The sequence below is a fragment of the Ascaphus truei genome, chromosome 4, assembly GCF_040206685.1.
Source record: "Ascaphus truei isolate aAscTru1 chromosome 4, aAscTru1.hap1, whole genome shotgun sequence".
Lineage (NCBI taxonomy): Eukaryota > Metazoa > Chordata > Amphibia > Anura > Ascaphidae > Ascaphus > Ascaphus truei.
The window spans coordinates 77,343,851-77,364,858 of record NC_134486.1 but is presented as its reverse complement, the minus strand read 5'-3'; the positions used below and the strand labels follow the sequence as shown (position 1 = coordinate 77,364,858).

The 21,008-nt window shown below is 47.3% G+C and overlaps 1 protein-coding gene across 2 annotated transcripts in view; it reads right to left on the bottom strand.

Moving 5' to 3' along the window:
• The window catches only part of MACROD2 (mono-ADP ribosylhydrolase 2), a 1,806,074-nt gene that overhangs the window by 9,327 nt on the left and 1,775,739 nt on the right, over positions 1-21,008 (bottom strand). For both annotated transcript variants that reach the window (XM_075596064.1, XM_075596063.1), the window contains one exon: positions 2,663-2,749. In XM_075596064.1, coding sequence (XP_075452179.1) covers positions 2,663-2,749 — 87 coding nt within the window. The remainder of the gene's footprint in view (positions 1-2,662; positions 2,750-21,008) is intronic.

Below are 21,008 nucleotides of genomic sequence, written 5' to 3'. Positions count from 1 at the left end.
TATTTTGAGCATCCATTCCCGTATGCTACACATGCTGATATGTACTGTACAATGCAATACTATTTTTTTATATGCATAAATCATATACAATGTAAAGAAATTATTTTTTTTAAAACGAGCATTCCAAAAAATAAATAAATACAAGACTGTCAATTGTTGAAAAAGGAAATGTATTATGTTTTGGACTTTGCTTTACATTTTTTTTTAATCTGTTATCACTGCTATGATTAGACAGTCTACATGCTATTGACTGTATCATTGTTTTGTTTAATATTCTTTCTGAATGCAGTGAAGGAAATACCAAGGACACAGTATAAAAGTTGTAGTGTAGTGCCTACCGTGACGTGATTTCAGGCTTGACATGTTTTGGCCAAAAGATTAAGCTAAATGCCCCATGCTTACTGTATGAGAAGAAAATATATATATACTAGCTGAGAGACCCGGCGTTGCCCGGGATGTAATGTTCCCGTTCCTCTCTCTCCTCCCCCCTCTCTCTGTTTGTCCCCCATTCACATCAATCCAGTCCCCCCCCTCCCTCCCTCCTTTACAGCTTCATGTAGCGTGTGTGCGTCAGTCACTGTGTGTTTGCTCGCGCGTCAGTGAGTCTGAGGCAGAAACACAAACACACACAGACTGACTGACGCACACACAGTCAGTGTGTGCCTCAGTCAGTGTGCGCGTGCGTCAGTCAGGCTTTGTGTGCGCGTCAGTCAGTGTGTGCGTGCGTGCGGCAGTCAGTCAGTGTGTGCGCGCGGGGCGTCAAAGGCAGGGGGGGGCGTCAAAGGGAGGGGGGGGCGTCAAAGGGAGGGGGGGGGGCGTCAAAGGGAGGGGGGGGGCGTCAAAGGGAGGGGGGGGGCGTCAAAGGGAGGGGGGGGCGTCAAAGGGAGGGGGGGCGTCAAAGGGAGGGGGGGGGCGTCAAAGGGAGGGGGGGCGTCAAAGGGAGGGGGGCGTCAAAGGGAGGGGGGGGGCGTCAAAGGGAGGGGGGGGGGCGTCAAAGGGAGGGGGGGGGGGTATCAAAGGGAGGGGGGGGGGCGTCAAAGGGAGGGGGGGGGCGTCAAAGGGAGGGGGGGGGCGCCTCAAAGGCATGGATTCCTCCCCCTGCATGAGGGGGGACGCAGTGGACAGGAGGGGGGACGCAGTGGACAGGAGGGGGGGGCAGTGGACAGGAGGGGGGGGCAGTGGACAGGAGGGGGGGGCAGTGGACAGGAGGGGGGGCAGTGGACAGGAGGGGGGGGCAGTGGACAGGAGGGGGGGCAGTGGACAGGAGGGGGGGGCAGTGGACAGGAGGGGGCAGTGGACAGGAGGGGGGGGCAGTGGATAGGAGGGGGGGGCAGTGGATAGGAGGGGGGGGCAGTGGACAGGAGGGGGGGGCAGTGGACAGGAGGGGGGGGGCAGTGGACAGTGACACACACACACACACACACACACACACATACACACACATACACATACACACACACACACACACACCTCAGTTAATGCGCCCTTTCTCAGTTCCGTTTGGCGCCGGAGGTGGGGAGCGACACCTACCTGTACTTCCGGGCGCCGCCACCGTCTGACTCGGCGCCGCGAGGGAGGAAGGGGGTCCGCCATCTTACGCGCCGCGTGGCAGCTGCGGGAAGCGAGGTGATTTGGAGCGGGGAGAGGTGATTTGGAGCGGGGAGAGGTGATTTGGAGCGGGGAGAGGTGATTTGGAGCGGGGAGAGGTGATTTGGAGCGGTGAGGGGGGAGAGGTGATGCCGCTGGGGAGGGGGAAAGGTGATTTGGAGCGGGGAGGGGGAAGAGGTGATGCCGCTGGGGAGGGGGAAGAGGTGATGCCGCTGGGGAGGGGGAAGAGGTGATGCCGCTGGGGAGGGGGAAGAGGTGATTTGGAGCGGGGAGAGGTGATTTGGAGCGGGGAGAGGTGATTTGGAGCGGGGAGAGGTGATTTGGAGCGGGGAGAGAGGTGATGCCGCTGGGGAGGGGAGAGAGGTGATTTGGAGCGGGGAGAGAGGTGATTTGGAGCGGGGAGAGAGGTGATTTGGAGCGGGGAGAGAGGTGATTTGGAGCGGGGAGAGAGGTGATTTGGAGCGGGGAGAGAGGTGATTTGGAGCGGGGAGAGAGAGGTGTGTGTGTGTGTGTGTGTGTGTGTGTGTGTGTGTTTTATTTATTTTTTTGGACCTTTGGCCCGTCACTCCGCCTCAGGCCAATGAGAGGTGTGGGGGGCGGGCCAAGGGGGTGGTGTGAGTGTGTGAGGCCAATGAGAGGTGTGCGGGGGCGGGCGGGCCAAGGGACCAATGAGAGGGACACCGGACATCCAGACAGGCAGGCAAACATACAGTGCTTTCACTAATATAGTATAAGATAGAAATTACCAAAATTATTTGTCATATTGGATGTGCGTTGGGGATTCTCTGTTTACTGTTACTGATAAGGTAATCAAAGGTTAGTTGCTCAAACCATTATCTTAAATTAAGGCAAGTTTTAGACTTTCACATTTGAACAACACAAGGATTAATTGAGGAATATTGGAAGTTGAATTTCTTCCTACATTTTCCTTTCATTGGCTGGGTCTCTTTAGTACATGGATCATTCTTTCCTTTTTCTTTACCCGTGGGATAAAAACAAAATTAATAATAATTTCAAATGAAGGATAAAAAAATAAAAAAAACAGTTATCGTACCATCATCAGTAGAGTTCTTATACTCAGTATTTTCTTGACACGGATCTTGGCTTTCATCTGAAATCATTCCACTGGTATGTGCTGTTTCTAAATGATAATCACAAGGAGAAATGAAAATAACATTATTAATGAAGCATAACTACACACAGAGATTTACATGTACAAACATAGACATTGGGAATTTTATCCGTGGGGAATCTTTTTTTTTTAAATTCCATATATCGTTAAATCTGACCATGTTTTTGCTAAAGGGGCTACTTTAACCGTAATACACATTGATGAGTGCATGGCTTAGTCTCAATGACACTATCTTTAGAAAATATTATTATTGTATGTTTTCGTGTATATTGTAGCTTTAAAAAGGAGCAATCCATTCAATAGCCTTTTTTTTTTAATCAGTTTTGTAGTATTAGATAATACTTACTGCATATTTATTTTTTTAAATCAAGTCTTAATGTCCTTATAATTAGTTTTAATATACTGTACTGCACATCCTTTGATTTCTAAGGCCTCGGGCATGGTCAGCGCATGAGGCGCGCTGCTGCTCGTGACTGTGCCCCTGCAGCAGCAATGAGAGCGGCTTTAGCAGGGGCTCGCGCACGCTTCCGCTTTCCTGCTTGCTGGAGCGCAGGGCCGGTCACGTGAGAGGTTCACCCAATGAGGGCGAACCAGCTACGTGACGTCACTGGTCCGCCCCCAGACCCGCCCCCGACACGCCCACGGACGGCGCGCTGTGTAAGGCCAGGGAAAGCACCGTTTTCCCTGAGCCTCAGCGCGCCTCCGCACTCGGCAAACCACTATGTCCCAGGCCTTAAGCAGGTTTTAGTACACCGCTCCAGGAGTGCAAGATCTTTGCAACACTTTCCTGTTTGTGTTGCTAATAATCCTGCCGTTTGAGCTGCAAAGTGTAACAATAGATAATGATACCGTAGTAATATCTGGATACATTGTTGCTGCTGAGTTACACTGACTGAATGATTGATTGAAATGGAAAGGCGGCCGTTTAGTGAACCCTGGGAAACAGGATCTTTGCTGATTGATCACAGGAGAACAAATTGATTGGATGTTTAGGTAATTCATTTTCAATAAAAGTAATCAAAAGCTGCATATATTAAAAGAAATATATATATATATATTTTAAGTGCTGCTTGGATTGCTTCTTTAAAGCAGCAGTTCAAGCAATATTCTACGTGGTTTTTTTTATAAATCACTTTTGAGAAAATACTTGTAGCATTTAAAATGTAAAAAAAACGCTTTAAAGACATTTTTAATGTTTCTAATGTAGGAAGCATTTCCAAAGTGACAGAACATTCACCTTCTGATAGGCTCTGGCTCTTGAACCCCGCCCTCTCTCTAGCAGTGAACCAATTGTATCTAGTTACTGCCCAGTCAATCATAGTCCAGGAACTACATTGCCCCAAATGCTTTGCAAGAACTGAATGAAATAGCTCTGAGCAAGCGATTGATTACAGCAGAACGGATCGATCTGTAGCTTAGCTAATCACTTGTCAGAGTGCAGATTGTATTTATGCACATATTGAATCGGAAAAAATAAATATATATTTTAAAAACGGCAGCTTGAACTGCAGCTTTAATATACTGAGTATCGTTTGATTTCTATAGCAGGTTTTAGCCCACCTCCCCAGCAGTGCAAGATTTTTGCGACACTTTTCTGTTTGTGTCAATATGTTGCCAATGTTCCCAGCAGTTTGGTAAAAAGCAGGGATGCAGACCTGTCTAAGGCCACGCTTATAGTGCGCGCGACGGCGACACGACGGGTGACATCACCGTCGCCGCTAGCGAAAGTAGTAATTCGCTTTGCGGCGACGTCGCGGGTGACGAGGCCATTGATTGGTTCAGAGGCTGTCACATGTGGCGACAGCCTCTGAAAAATCAAATTTGACCGGCTTCCAAATTTCGCATCGCTGCCGTCATGTCGCGCTTACTATAAGCGCACGCTGTGGCGGCAATACATTTGTTTTCGGGCGACGTCGCGTCGCCGGCACTAAAAGCGCAGCCTAAGACATGTGAATGTGCTCAAGTTATATATTTTTTACTGTACACTGTACGGAGGAGGGTTTTTGTAACTTTGTTTTACCCACCATAACTTATATAGTGTGTGGTTGAAACCTATTTCAGCTTTATATGGCAAAGCCAGTATAACCAGCCTCGCACTAATGAGACCCAAACGGTCAAAATATCTGTCTGTGAGTAGGTCTACTGGCTATGCACTTCTTTAGCCCAGGCTGTGCTGAAAAAGCATATATTGTAGGCATACAGTACGGTATGCTTAAAGGGGTCCATGGTAAAATGGCTAAGAAGCAAAAGGTGACATTGTGTACTCATTTGCATGTAATTTCCCAGAATTCCTGGCTGCAGTGGAAGCACTGTATGCTAAGAGATAATGGTGAAAAGCAGAGTTGCAGACTTAAGCTACGTCCATGGTGCCTCAGACCGCGCGGACGCGTCCACACACTGAGCGAACAGACTGCCTAACTCAGTGTTCACGTACATGCATCGTGCGGGCGCGTGCGCGCGGAGGCCTTAGGGCGAGAATGAGGGCGAACCAGCTCCGGCACGTCACTGGGAACGACCCCAGGAACGCCCCCCACGGTCCAAGTACTTGCCAAGTTGCCAAGCCAAGTTGCCCTTGGCTGCAGTATATATATATTGCTTTATGAGATAAGCACCAAAACTTATTTACTTGCAAATGGTGTGCCGGCTGTGCATTGGATTCTCTATATATAGATAATCAAAAATAGAAACAAAGTATCCCACGTAAAGCACTCTGGTGTAAACAAGTATAACAAATTTATTAGACACATCACCATTCTGATATTATGTGTCATTTGATTATTATTTTGCTTATAAATTTCTGTCTTTAGTTTTGGTTCCCACTATTATTACAGGTTGCATGTGTCTGTTTTTCCATACTTTTTGAGGTGTGAGAGAGTGATTTTATTATTTTGTATGTTATGTGATGTATCTTTAATACATTTTTTATACTTGTTTACACCAGAGTGCTTTACGTGGGATACTTTGTTTCTATTTTTGTTTTCATATATGCTTTATCCCCAGCACCGTCAGTATCCTGTTGTTATTATATATATACTGTATATATATATTTTTATTATTATTATTATTTATATAAATACAGTGCACAATCTAGACAGGTCACTGGATAATGAGCCAGCAAATTTAAAGAGAGACATAAAGGAATCAATTCCTCAATGCAGTTTTTATTTTTCTTGTTTTTCAATAGTGTCTGGACCGGTACTGGTCTATTTGTGCGTGGCTGCACTCCTGGGCTGTGTCCTCTAATGGTGCAAGCTTATTTTCACGTAGTAGCTTCTGGGCACTTTTTGAGCTACCCCAACTCCCAATAGAAGATAACAAAGTCAAGGTTCTTTCTCCCATTGTAAGACTGTGGAGCTCAGTACTTGCATCTTTGAGAAATAAAATTTAGCAACGACATCGGCTTTGAGACTTACTTTATTACAGAACAATACTAAATATTCTGCTTATTAAATTGAGAAGATTCTACTCTATTCCCATAATCCTTTGTACACTAAATTGTATTATTAATTTGCGCAAAGGGAAAACGGGTACAGTATAATGTATTGTATTGATGTGCATAGAAAACCAGTATTATCTCATGTGGCATCTCTTTCCTGCTGTGCATAAAAATGTAACAGCATAAGGAGATGAGTCCATCACATCTAAAAACGGATGATCAAAACAAGAACAGACTCAGTAGTTTATTCCATAGCTGTTTTATTTACATTTTTTTAAATTTTTTAACTGCTTCTATTTGGAACAGAAACAAGAGGTCTCTTTCAGAGCTTACTGTATATCAGGAGCTGGAAAGGCATTGGGATTTGAAAAGGAAATGGCTGGGAGGGACAGATATCATATGATTGACTTTAATTGCATAACCAATTGTTCCCCTTTAATGTTTGTAAAACTAGAAAGTCACTCTGCAAGAAAAGTAAATACAAATACTGGATATTCAGCTTCCCATTGCTTTTAAATATTGTGGTGTCAGTAAATCTGACATGTTTCTACATCCAATTTAGGCTGTAAAAGGCCTAGGTGAACTGTAGCCATTCCTAATTATACTTGGACTCTTTAATTGCCTTCATTTAAAAAAAAAAAACCTTGGAGATGTGCGCCGCGCACGTGGACGCAGCCTGATGAAGCAGGGAGAGAGGAGAGAGAGTTGCAGATGCCGGGGAAGTCCTCGCACGGCGGCCATTTCGCAATCCCGGTTAACGCGATTCCATTTATAACCCGGTCTCATTATGTGGACGCCGAGCACCGCATTATATAGGGGTTCAGGTGTATATGTATGTTTGAGGGGATATATATAGCCCTAGGACATTTGCTCTCTTTCTTTTTAAAAATGTGAAAATATGGGATCCAGGGGTTCCAGAGTAGAGATGGGCAAAACTGTCAAAATCTGTTTCGCAGAATTTCCCGAGTTTACCATCAAAATCTGTTCCGTGGTGTAAAATCCATCTACGGATTGTTCCCGTGCGGATCAAAACCCGCCATTAGATACAGTACAGTCCGCTGTGAATTTTACCAATCCAATCCACTGATGAATTTTAAGAATCCAATCTGCGGATTCAGCAATCCCCGCGGATTAGATTTTTGAAATCCACCAGCATAGCGGTGCGCAAACTGGGGGGTGCGGGGTTTACAGAGGCCCCACGCGCTTCCCGAAGGCACTTAAATTAAGCACTTACCTTGACTTCGCGAGGCAATGGCAACGTGACATCATGATGCCGGAGCTCAGGTAAGGGCAAGGACAATGATTGGCAATGATAAAAAGAAATCCGGAAAAGGTGAATCGCCCTTTTTGAGATTGCGAAACCAAAGGAACTGGCCAATCCGCGGCGGATCCAAATCTGCCCCAAAAATTTGTCTATACAGGGTCTTCCTACATAGGGATGACTTCAAACAGGGTCTTCCTCTTCCTGACCCTGGTAGCTGCAGGGAACCCTTCTCCCCACACCAGTCTTTCTGAAGCTCTGTTCCCTTTGTATTTTAAAGGTGCATAATTACAGCACCTGCTTGCACAGAAATCTGTCTTGGATGTACCTCCAGCTGGGCCTCTGAATAGAAGGTTCAAGTGCATATCTCTACCTTTAGACATGTCACTGCCATTAGTAAACTTTAGTCCTAAGTGGGACAGTAGACGAGGACACTGAGCCCCATCCCTGTGCGATACGTGGAAGCAACACATTAAAATGATTGAGTTAACCCCAAAGGGAGGGACCTAAGGTTCGAAGTTGTTTTAAATCAGGTTGCCACACCCCCTTCCTACGGTCCAGTCTTGAGCAGTGGATCACAGAGAGGACAGACCAGGAGGCCTAAGCTAAAGCTCTGCCCATTCAATGTGGAATCTCTGGGGAGAGGCTAGCATATTTCCCAGGCATGCCCATTTTTATGTGCCCCCATAAATGGGACATTTGCTCTCTTTTTAAAAAAAAAAAAAAAAAAGTGAAAAGTTGGGATCCAGGGGTCCCGAGGAGAAATGGGTGAAACGGTCAATAATCCTTTTTGCAGAATGTCTTGAGATTTCCATTCAAAATCCATTCCACGGTGTAAAATCCATCAACTAATTGCACCTGTTTCAAATCGTGCTGATTAATCAAAAACCGCCATTGGATACAATACACTAGTGGATTTTACGAATCCAATCTGTGGATTCAGTAATTCCCATGGATTGGATTCATAAAATACACCAGTGGTCTCAGTAAGGAGACTTAATGACCCATCGGGATTAACACAGCGGGGTCCCTGTATCTGAATGGGACTCACGCTGTGTGAATCCTACCAGGCTGCTCTTGTCTGTAAGAGACGCGCACTATATACAGACCACCCACTTTATGAGCTTTATAGGCATATCATTACTTGTTTGTTAATGTGCTTATATTTAGAAGTATTTAAAATTGTACATAATAAAAGTTAATTCAATTCATTATTTGCATTTGTTACTTAAGTGCACGTTGACCATGAAGTAGGTTCTTTTTCCTTGTTGCTATCAGATATATTCACCTACTACATTTGCACCTCCTCGCACCTGTGGGAATTATACTGTAAGTGACACCACTAAACTATCTTTAAAGAATATCAATTGGGGTTAGAGAACTTTGAACTTGTTCTACTTCTTTTCTATTTGGGACACATTTATTTTCCTTTCAGAGAACCCTTTTTCAGCAGGTCTCTGTATTCAGTCATTTATCAGGTAAGAAACAAAGGGTAGTTAAAAAACAATGGAACTGAACTGAAATCAGCAAGTGCATTAGTTTGATCTATAAAGTCACCGTCAGTAAAAAGTAAATTAGGTGTCTCAAAATCACCAAGTGCACTACAGGAAATTTTAGTTATTTTTGTCCTTTTGTTAAGAATATGTCTAAATCTGTACACACAGCATGTTCCAGTGAACATAGGGGCATGTATTTTGAAGAAATGCTTTTTTATTTTTTACTCTAATAGGACCTTGACTTACACAAAGGGCACTAATTATGTTCTTTTCAATCGTGTTTTATGTGAAACCTATTGTTAGGGCCTCACCTTTACATAGCCTTCTTGCAGCATATAACAGAAATAGAGCTTTATAACACTTGTTATCACTTTAGCAGGAAGATAAATACAGTCTTTACAGCCTTTGTACATTATTGCTAATGTAGCCCCCTTTTCCCGCGACTATGGAAACTACGCGTGCTGCTGTACCTGTTGGCTTAAAGAAGGTCTAAACCTTCGCTTCTGGGAGCCTGTGTTGATCTCTCTCACTCTTTGATGCAACGCCTCCACCTATGGGGGGTCCGAGCAGCGCACGATGATTCCATAAAGGACCCATTAAACACCATACACTGGGTATAATATAACTTATTTATTAACAGTACTATAAGCAGCACACCCACAATACAATATCCCCACACACAATGCCCAACACAGTATTCACCACCCCGGTGGGGATCTCCCAAAGTACTGAGGGTGCGGTGGCACCAATAACCCTGGTGTCCTTCCCAATGTCAGTCCCACCAAAGTGTGAGGTGGTGCTACCCCTGTGGACCGTTGCTGCACTTATAAATACCTCCCTGGGCACTCCTGTACCCAGGTGTAGCTGTCGGACAAGCGGATCAGTCTTGTCCCACGACGTGGGGCCTGCAAATCCCTCCTCTCGCATTATCCTGTCCACGGCGTGGGGTATAAACACACAGATACCCAAAACCTCTCAGAAACCCCAAACATTACCACATAATATATATATATGTGAATATAAGTGTCAAAAGGAGTGCTAGTGGGCGTGGCTAAATGTATACAACAAAAAACAAACAAAGATGCCCAAAGCTACTTCCAATGTGACAAAAATACACAGTGCAATACCTATATATTCTCTTGAAAAAGGGTAATTTAGTTCAACCCTTTGGCCAAAGCGTCTTAAGTCTTCTTGCCACTTAAAGGCATGGCCGTTAGCAGGTGTGGGGTGAACTCCAGCTGGAGGGTCTCACCTTTAGAGTCTATTAGTGTGCCTATGACCTGGTCCCAGACCGCAGATCACCGCGTAGGGTCCTGTCACCGGTGCACTAACAGTACTCAGTACTAATGGGAAGGGTCCCAATCTGGGGCCTTCCCTACAGTGTACAAACTGGAGGGGACTCAGTGTGTAGCTGGGGCCTAAGGGGCACACCTAGGCCAAGTCCAGGGGAGCACTGCTCCCTGGACACTACTTCTACGGTTGCTCTCCTCCTTCTGACTGGTGCGCTCTCTCCCTTCGCGGCCAAACTGCCTCTCCTGCTTGCCATGAATGCTGCCCCTATTGGCTGTAATGCGCCATGTGAGCCTTTCCCCCGAGCACTCTGGGACATGTAGTCCCTCTCTTGTGCCCTGCGGAGCCGCTAAGATGGTCGCCGCAACTATAGCTGTACTGCGCATGCGCGAAGATGGAAATGCGCATGGCGAACACAAAATTGTTGTGCCCTGCATAGTCGGGCTGCCGCAGAGCTCCGGAGCTCCCCATGTCAGCCCACAGCTTCCCTGGAGCGACTCCTGCATCCAGCCAGGTCTGCCTGCCGTTCTGGCGGCACCCGGACTCCTCTGCAGCCATCCCTTACTCCACGGACCAGGATGTAAAAGGGACCTGGCCACATCAATACCCTATGTACTTGTAGATGTGTTCATAATGTTACCATTAATTTACATAGGTTTGCATATCTAAAATGCATTGATAAAAAGAGCGCAGCCATCCATTTAAAATGAACGCTTCTAAGAATTAACTTTCAAATACATATGTAGCACCTGTGTGTGTGTGTCCCCCCATATGTAGCACCTGTGTGTCCCCCCCACCTCCACCCCCATATGTGGCACCTGTGTGTGTGTCCCCTCCCCCCCCATATGTAGCACCTGTGTGTGTGTCCACCCGCCCCCCCCCCATATGTAGCACCTGTCTCGTCCTCGTCGTCCCCTACGGGAGATGTGGCATCTACATGGGTGTTCTCTGATGCTGTTAGCTCACCTGAAGGTCTTACAAGAGGTCTGAGGGCTCCGCTGGTGTTGTATGGGAGCAGCAACAGGACAGGCTTTTCCTCCTTAGGGTGCAGTGCTTCCATCCCATGGGAATCCTGGCAGATGCAGGATTGGTCCCCAGAGGAACATACTCTCTCACGGACAGACTCAGAGACTTGTGATGATATAACTGGTCTTTATTCCTTCTCCTTCCCTGGAGCAGACCCCAGGAGCTTGAGGCCCCAAGAGTCCCTCCTCAGCTCCTTCACCCCCTGACGGGGCAAAGGGAATCACTCCCACTCCCCTGAGGGAGGGAAGACACACACCAACCACCACCCAATTTGGTGGAGTGCCAACTTTTATACCCGGCGTAGGGACTTGCAACCCTGCCCTATTACAGTCCAGGTCCTGGACAGGCATCAAACGATCTGCATGTGACCCAGTCAGTACCCTGCCCAGGTATGACACTCCAACTGCCGGTTAGGCGTGCTCCTGGATATGGCAACACTGTACCAATCCCTGCAACGGCAGGCTAGGCCTTGTGCAGGAGTTTATCCCCAACACTGCCTGTTCATATCAGGGCTTATAGTGTTGAGGTCAGTGGAAAGGCTATAGCCAGTGGCACTAGGCTACACATATATATTGTAAAATATATCTGATCTACAAAAATAATTGCCATATCTCAATACAGATAGCATGATTTAAAAGTCTCTCGCATCTTCATTGTGAAGCCAGTTCCCTCCCCTGTATCAAGATCCATGCGACATACTGTAGGAGTTGTACAGTGTATGGGTAATACCAATAGGGAAAACATACTACTGAAAAACAGCTAAACGGCAGATCAAAGTTGGCATTAGATATAATTGTGTTTATGGCTCAGTGGTCTCTCAGGTATCCTTGCCTATATGTTGCAGAAACCAATAAAGACTGTCATGCCGGCTTTGGCACCCTTTCATAAAAGCACAGCTGCGCCCAAAACAGTATGCTTATTTAAAGAAAGTACGCATAATAAATGAATATACAGTTTTAACAGGAAGTGAAAGGGTCATAAACTAATTCTAACATACTGTATACAGTAAGTGTATTTAATCTGCTCATTAATGAAACGATGTATATCTTGAGAGGCGCTGAATATATTGTATAAAAAAACTCCTTAATACCATATATTAGACCATACAGTGTATGTCTGTGTGTATATGTATGTATATATATATAATATATATATATATATATATATATATATATATATATGTATAGTTATCAGAACTGGTCCGATGATAGAGAGACAGCACACAGTAAGTTGAGATGCAAATCAAGTTGTATTGGAAATATGCAAGGCACAGTAACCCGTTTCAGTCCGCACAGAGGGACCTTCCTCAGGGTAGTATATATATTTTGAATGGTCATGTCAGCTGAGTGGACCATATACATGCACGATTTGTAAAAAATATGCATTCCTTGCATGTCTATCTTTCACGATATTTGTATGACAGGTTTATCAATTATTGATGTATACTTTGTCATGTTATGTGAAGGTTGACTCCCCATATGAATACTATGTGCCTTTTTTTCATCTAATTAATTGTTGTTTGAATAAGATTTTTTCTTTACTCCTTCAACTCAAAGGTTTTTAATATGCATTGTGCGCATCTAACAAATATCAATTAGCACCAAGCGTATATACAGCTGAGAAGGGGAGACTCCCAGTGATCTAGATAATTGGAGAGCATATAAAGTACTGGACCTCCCCCTTCTCTATACTTCCCTTTGAGAAAGTCACCCGTGAGTGACGAAACTCGTCAGGGAGCGTCATCACGTTAGACGCATGGGCATTGACGTCATCACCGCGCGCCGGAACTGATTGAACCGCGCGACTGCTGCAAAGGCTTGATCCACGAGGAGCCATCTTTCCAGGACCCTACACGTGTATATGGAATACACCAGCCCTGGACATCTGTTTGGACACTGATCCTATTGCTGCACGATCGGGACTGCCCCAGGATACTGCAGATACAAACCGGATGGTGGTGATTATTCACACAATGCTTGATTTTACTGCTTTCTTGTAAGCGCATTTCTTAACCCCTTCCCTCCCTTCCCCTCATTAAAATTGACTATTTTACGCTATGGGTATGCGCTCTCTCTTCCCTTTTCTTCTATATATATATATATATATATATATATATATATATATATATATAGTACAAACCACTCACAGATATGTTTCAACCTTGGTGGGTATTATCAGTGTGAGGTTGGTTTATACTTGCTTTGAAATATTTCTAGGCTGGGTAGGTTTACCATACATTTTAATTTATAACTTAAAATATATGGTATATATATATATATATATATATATATATATATATATATATATATATATATATATGAATTAATCTGACATTTGCTTCTACAAGGGCATTAATGTAACCGGTATACTTTAAAGCAGGGGTGCGCAATCTTTTCCCTGTGCGCACAACTGCCTGCCCTCCTCGGTGCCTCGCACCCCCCGCCCCTCTCGCCCCCGGCGTGAAATGACGAGCGGGGTCATGTGACAGAACGTCGCCATGGTAACATGACATCACGTGACCGCGCGGCATTTGACGCCGGGTTACCAGGACGACACATCGCTGGAAGGTAAATGTATTATAGAGGCCTTGTGTGGTTCCCCGGCATTCAATTTAAATGCCTGGGGGGAGAGCGTGGGACCTCTATAACTGCCGTGCCCCCCGCCAGAAATTCTAGCGCCCCCAGTTTGTGTCGCCGCTGCTTTAAAGGATAACTGTAGGTATAATGAAGCCCATTATGGCCCTTGTTTTTTCAAAATATAGTTTGAATTCAAAACGGTATCCTTTTCTGCTGAAGGTATTAAGATACAGAATGGATATGAAACTGAAAATCATTATAGATTAATAATAAAGTTCTAGCTGTTAAGTAATTAAGAAACACAGCGCTTTGATTCCTAAAATGTATTAAAACTGTGACTATAAAGACATTCTGATAAAAGTTTGATGAAAGGGATGTGAACATATGAGCTTACCTGGTGAGTTCAAATACCTAAGGCTCACCCCCCACCACCACTTCAGTCATTTATTCCTTTTAAAACAATGTTAACAGAAATGTGACACGCTGAAACTCATCATATGACAAAATGCATGTAACAGTGTGTGCGACATACAGTAGAAGAATAAATGGTGCAGTGATTTTTGATATACGACTGTCAACTAGGGTTGCCACCTTCTGCTGAGTGATAACCCAGAGATTTAAAAAAATGAATGTTTGAAAGTTTTTTTTTATTTCTATGTATAACTGTGTTACCTTCTCCGGTGGCGGCATCTCCCCCTCCATGCTCCCTCAAAATGGCTCCGCAAGGTTGAATGGTGTCACATTGCCATGACAACGGGATGGCACCACGAGACGTCACGTTGTCATGGCAACCCGGCGTCACATGACTTCCTGTTGTCATGGCAACATGACGCTAGTTGACGTTGCGGAGACCTTTTGGGACGGGAGATGCTTTCTAAGAAGTCAGTGAAGACTTCCGGGTCTGACCACTGGGTTTCGCTCCTCCCCGGCCGTCCTCCTCTGTCGCCCTGCTTTGCTCCCGCCATCCAACTCCTCTGACTGCTGCCTGCATCACTCTGGCGGTTCTCAGTCTTCTTCTCCTGCCGCCCCCCAGTTTGCACACCTCACCCAGAGATTTTAAATGTAAACCTGTAGATTGGTTAGCGAAACTCATAGTCTCATAGTGGTGGCCACCCTGCTCTTAACCCATGAAATACAGTATAATATGTGATTCATGCATTATCACAGGGGGGCGCAAACTTTTTTCCCTGCGCCCCCCTGACGGCTGTCCCCTCGCTCCCGCGCCCCCCCCAACCCCAACTTACCCGCGCTCCGGCGTAATGACGTCACGTTGCCATAGCAACGTGACGTCACATGACCTCGCAGCGTCATTTTGACGCCGCGTTGCCATGGCGCCGCAGGGAGGAAGCCGTCGGAGCCACGGTAAGTTAGGTTTACAGAGGCCCTGCAGCTCCCCCGGCACTTAATTTAAGTGCCTTCGGGAAGCGCGCGGGGCCTCTGTAAACCCCGCGCCCCCCGTCGGCAGTGTCGCGCCCCCCCTGGGGGTTGCGCCCCACAGTTTGCGCACCGCTGCATTATCAGATGCTAATGGCGTCAAATAATCTATACAAAGAACATTTAGTTGATGATATAAAACCCACTATTTTATTCAATACAATAGTATATTTATACCCTAATTTAGGGCCTTAATCTTAAATCCAAAGTGAACGTTTTTCTAAAAATCCCCATTGACTTCAACAGCTGACCTTTCACCTGCTGTACAGACCAAAGTTTCTGAATGTGTCTCCGCTATATCATCCTGGATGGCCCACCCCCGACTTTAACTTAAAAACAGAGCTCCTCATATTTCATCCCAAACGTGGCCCTACTGCCTCCTTCTACATTACTGTTGGAAGCAGTATCATACAACTACAGTAGTAGCACAAGCACGCTGCCTAGGGGTCACAGAGGGGACTCCTCTCTCACATTCAAAAAGTAGCTAAAACCTCTAGTTTTTTCCACTGCAATATTACAAAGATACGCCTTTTCCTTCGTTGCTCCACTGCTAAAACTCTGACAAAGGCCCTCATTCTCTCCCATCTTGACTACTGTAACTTCCTGCTGTCCGGCCTTCCTGCCTCTTACCTATCTCCCATACAATCTATCCTTAACGCTGTTGCCAGAATCACTCTACTCTTTCCTAAACCTGTCTCAACGTCTCCCCTGCTGCAATTCCTCTCCTGTCTTCCTATCAAATCCCGGATCACACACTCAGTTCTCCTCCTCACTTTTAGAGCTTTACACTCTTCTGCTCCTCCTTACATCTCAGCCCTAATTTCTCGCTACACACCATCCTGACTCTTGCGTTCTCCTCAAGGATGTCTTCTCTCTACCCCCTTTTGTATCTAATGCCCTCTCCCACCTTAAACTTTTCTTACTGACTGCTCCACACCTCTGGAATACCCTTTGTCTCAATATCCGACTAGCACCCTTTCTATCCACCTTTAAGACCCATCTTAAAACACACCTCTTTATTGAAGGCAACTGAAAAAAAGGGGTTGTAATGAAAATCTCGTTCAAACCTTAACTATGGATGCGCTACCATGCATCCATAATAATATATGATGCAATGTATATTTATTTACTATTGGATACATATGATGAGACAATAATACACCATGTAGTAAGAGTGCAAGACCTGTTACCAACATCTAGGGCTGTTGGGTTTCGGCCAGCAAGAGTTTAATCCCTGCCTGCAGGAAGATTAACAAGTCCAGTTGAGCTAGTAGAGGTTTAAAAGGCGGGCGGTGTACAGCCCACAGGGAGAGAGACATCTCCCGGACTGCAAAGGGACACCAGGAATGACATATGTTATGCTCTGTATATATGGACTTCTACATTCTGGGGCTGAGAAAAGACTGTATTTTGTGTTGCGGAACTTTGGCTGAATAAAAGCCTACGTTTACTTTTCCAACCGCAGTCTCCTGTCATTGCCTCTGCGTGCATTGCCTACGTATGCATTAAATCACTGCAATTCCCACCCACAAACACCACCCACTATTTCTCTACCAACTCCAAGAGCCATATGGTGCACATCTATGTGTTCCTGTGCCTTTTTATAATCTCTCCAGTAAGACAAAATTCCAGCAATTTCTCTGGCGGAGTTCGAATGCATAATGGGTTGACAATGCTTTACAAATCTTTGTAAATGTTGACAATTTTGCAAAATTTTTATGAACGGCAAAAGTCCCAAATTCTCCAGTTTCAAAAACTTCTGCAAAAGCTTCGTCTATTGAGTAGATCAAAAAGCAATGGTGGTCTACACCTGTCATCAGTTACAAAACTACATATTAATTTAACATTGTTCATAAGAGGATAACAACTGTTGAAATGCTGCTTTATGAGCATTGTTCAGTATATTTCGCTTTACTAAATTGCCAAGAACATAAACTACAGTATCATGTGACCATTACACTTCATACATGTAGCCAGGTCTCCCAGGAGTATCAGCACCCCCCTCACCTCCCTAGAGGTTGCGGGTGCCGCCGAGTCCAATGGCGGCCCCGTCGGGCGATACGGGAGGTGAGGGCGGTCAGGTCCCGGCTCGGGGGTTGCTGGGGACGCGTGCGGCCGGTTGCCAGGGCCGCACGCGCGTCACGGGAATCCCGGCACTCTCGGAGCCGGGCGGTCAGGGCGCCACCATTGCGCGTTAGTTCGCGCATGCGCAGTGGTCGCACGAGTGTAGGGCTGGAGCGGGGAGTAGCGCGTTGCCCCCTAGTGCAGGCCGGTTGCCGGGGACGCGATCGGGCCGTCGCTAAGGCCGCGATCGCGTTGCTACGGGCCCGGCGGCTGGCGAGAGGTAGAGCGAGGGAGTCAAGGCAGCCCCCTATAGTTCACGCATGCGCAGGAAAGAGGCAGAAAAGCCCGCGAAGCCAGAGCCTATTAGGGAGAGCCCTAGAGATGGACTACAGATCCCAGGAGCCTCTGCGCGCCCCACGTGACACCAGGGAGCCAATAGGGCTTAGGAACTCTGCAGAGGCAAAGAGATACAATTCGCGGGCTTGCAGCACGTTGGTCAGTCATAGACCGGAGCAGCAAGGGGAAGGAGGTAGGGTGCAGGAGTCAGGGACTCCCTGCGCTAGGCCAGCATTCCCCAAGGCCCGAGATAGCCCTTAGTCCCCCCAGATAGTGAGTGCTGCCAGGGATAGCCCTCAGGATAGGGACCCTGTCACTTACATTAGCTGAAGCTGGGGAACAGAAGGGAATATAGAGACAGCGGGCTGAGTGTACATTTGCAGTGCGTTGCTGCAGGCGCTGATAGGTGTCAGTGAAGCCAGTTGGAGTCAGGGAGCTGTGAGGGAAGGAAGGGTGCGGGGAGTGAGTGCAGCTCCTGCACCCACATAGGTACCCACACCCCAGGTAGACCCCAACCCCCCCACTAGGTGAGTGGGTAAGCGCGCAGGGAGACCCAAGATAGGGACTCTGCCCATTGTGTTAGTGTGCTGTCTGGGCAGGGTCACGGCTGTCAGTGCTGTGAGGTCTGACAGACAGGCGCAGTGTTGTGCAGCACATTGGCTGTACACATCTATTAGCTTGCAGCGTGTTATTGCAAGTACTGGAATGACTAGAAGTAATTAGTCAGGACTGCGAAGGTTAGTTGCAGGGGTAGAGTAGAACAGGGCACCGTTAGGGGAGCAAGGCAGGCTATTAACCCCTTAGGTCCCAGATAGGTTCTCACACCCAGTTGTGGTACTACAGGGACAGGCCCTAGGTTAGGGTTCCTGTCACGTTAGTGCCAAGTGTCAGTTAGGGACTCAGCGGATGCTGCGGTTCCTGTGAAGCGGTTCGGACCCACGTTGGGGTCCACAGAGACTGTTTCCAGGTTGGGACCGCCCCTGGTGGTCCGCGTGCAAGGAGTTCGGTGTAGGATCAGACGGAACCATCACACGACTGATCCTTTGTGAAGTCCGTTGGAGATCTGAGCACGGGAGTGCTCGGCAGGTACTATCTAATACACAAGTGCACCAACGGGCCCTTAGTATAAATAGTGACTGCGCAGTCACCCACGTTCCTTCTGCAAGAGTGCGGGACATTGGGTGGAGTTCTTTGGACACTGGGTGGGATCACCTAGTGTTGGGGAGCGTCCTGCGAGACGTCGCAGTAAGTGTCTCCTCGTGAGAGGGACACAGGTCATTATGAATGTGATGAGTTGTTATGCATGTTAGTAAAGCCATTAGTTATTATACCCCACTGTGTATGTGATTATTATTGTATTGTCCTGCGAGGAACCACTCCCCCTCTGGTGGGAGCCATCGCAGGTGGAGGCGCTGTACCAAGAAGATGTTGTAAGTGATCACCCCTAGTATAATTACCCCAGGTTCCCCGTGGAGGAAGCTCAGCCCTCCTGTGAGCCAACAGGTTATGCACCACACTGAGTAACAATATATGTTTCCTGCACCCACACATCAAATCTGCGATTGGGGGGGGGGGAAACCCGTTACATTTGGAGGCGCTGCTGAGATAGACCTGGGGTGCCCGGTATATTTTTTTCTAAATTGTGCTATTTTTGGTTCGCCATGAAGAAGTCACGTGCTGATTTCCCGGTCGCGCGGGAAAATGTTGCAAACTGTCCGAGCTTGGCGGGAAACCCTAAGCCCCGCCCCCGCCAACTGAGTGGCACCATGCAAAGCCAGAAACAATCCATGAAAGAGTGGGCTGCCCCTCCTTCAAGTTCCACCAGGGGGAGCAAGCACAGTGAGCCGAAATCAGTAACTGCTGTCTCCACGGAGGAAAGTACAGGATGCCATGAATCACATCCTCAGTTGTATGGTATGTGGCCAGTAGAAGGACTGGGTGCAATGTTTCTTGTATGCCCGTGCTTACAGAAAGACCTTAAACTCTCTGGGGGTATGGAATTTAGGCTCTATCACCTACCAGGAGGGGTTAAGGTAGTGAGATTTGAAGGAAAAAGGTACGTCAGAGGCCTTTGCCCCAACTGTGACTTTCCTGATGGCGAATTGAGCTGGGGACCCGAGTGTGTCTGCTGCGGGACCCAGTTCCTGATGCCCATGCCGCTGCAGTCTACAGAACCAGTTGAGGAAGAAGCGAGGAAGCCTGACCCCTCTGCAAAAGTGAGTGACACTGCTAATCGGTCTGTCCTAATTCCAGAGGCCTCAGTGGACCCGTGTGTCCAGAACCATGTGGCCGAACCCAGAGATGAAGATGCTGTGAACGGCTCTACGTCAACCACGGAAGTTTCGGAGGCGCCACGTGTTATAACCCCAGTCCTAGACTCTGCTCTAGAACCCCAACATTTTCAAGATACGTGGCAGGCTGACCTAGCGCGGTGGAAGACTCGCAGAAGAGGTGTTTCACAGGCCCGGATAAAGAAAGAGGAAGAGAGGAAAAAGATGGAGAGGTTACTTAGTGGAGAGAGCGGCCTGTCTGAACCAACTATTTCGGCGGATACAGATCCTGATAGGGGCCCGTGTACCCTACAACGGCCAGTCCGGCCTACAGAGGTACCATCGGTCCAAGGCATGGGATCAGTACCTGCTAACGAAGACAAGGGTGAGTCGACTGCCCCAGGGGTGTTGGGGGTGAGCCTCCAGGTGACCGCGGAGCACGATAGCTCCTTAAGTCTGGTCACCAGGGCGAATGGCTCCCCTCTGCATCGCGTCCTGGCGGAGGTGTCCTCCTTAGAAGGTAGCTGTCCAGTGGTGCGAGTGGACCCAGACCTATCTGCCAGTGTTTCAGAGGAAGAAGAATCCATCGCTAGCCAGCGGAGTGGTGAGGAACCTCCTGACTCCCCACAGGCTCCTGATCTGAGTGTGAGCCCGTGTGCTCCAACCCAAATGGTCCCAGGACTGGGATCCAATGCTCCTGAGTTTCCAGCAAGTAAGTGGACTGTCCCAGAAGTGCCGGGGACAGGTCCCGAGACACCCGACGTGGGAACTGGCAGCGTCCCCGAGGACCTGTTGGCCACCGTGAATCACCGCAGTGGTAAGGTATCTACCCTTTACTCCCTGCCGGGTGAAACAGAGACTTTGAGGAAAGAGACATTGTCCATTGCTCGCTTCCCAGCGGAAGCCTCGCAAGTACGTAGGGACAAGGACTGTGTGGAGAAGGATTTAGGGAACGTTGCCTCCTTTCAGTCCAAAAAGGAGCGCCTCATTCGCCAGGTAGTGGACCGCGGGAAAGGTCCCCGCCTCCTGGCCTACCGCATCCATGCCGCGGATGGCCGGGTAAAGGCCGGGTTAAAGGA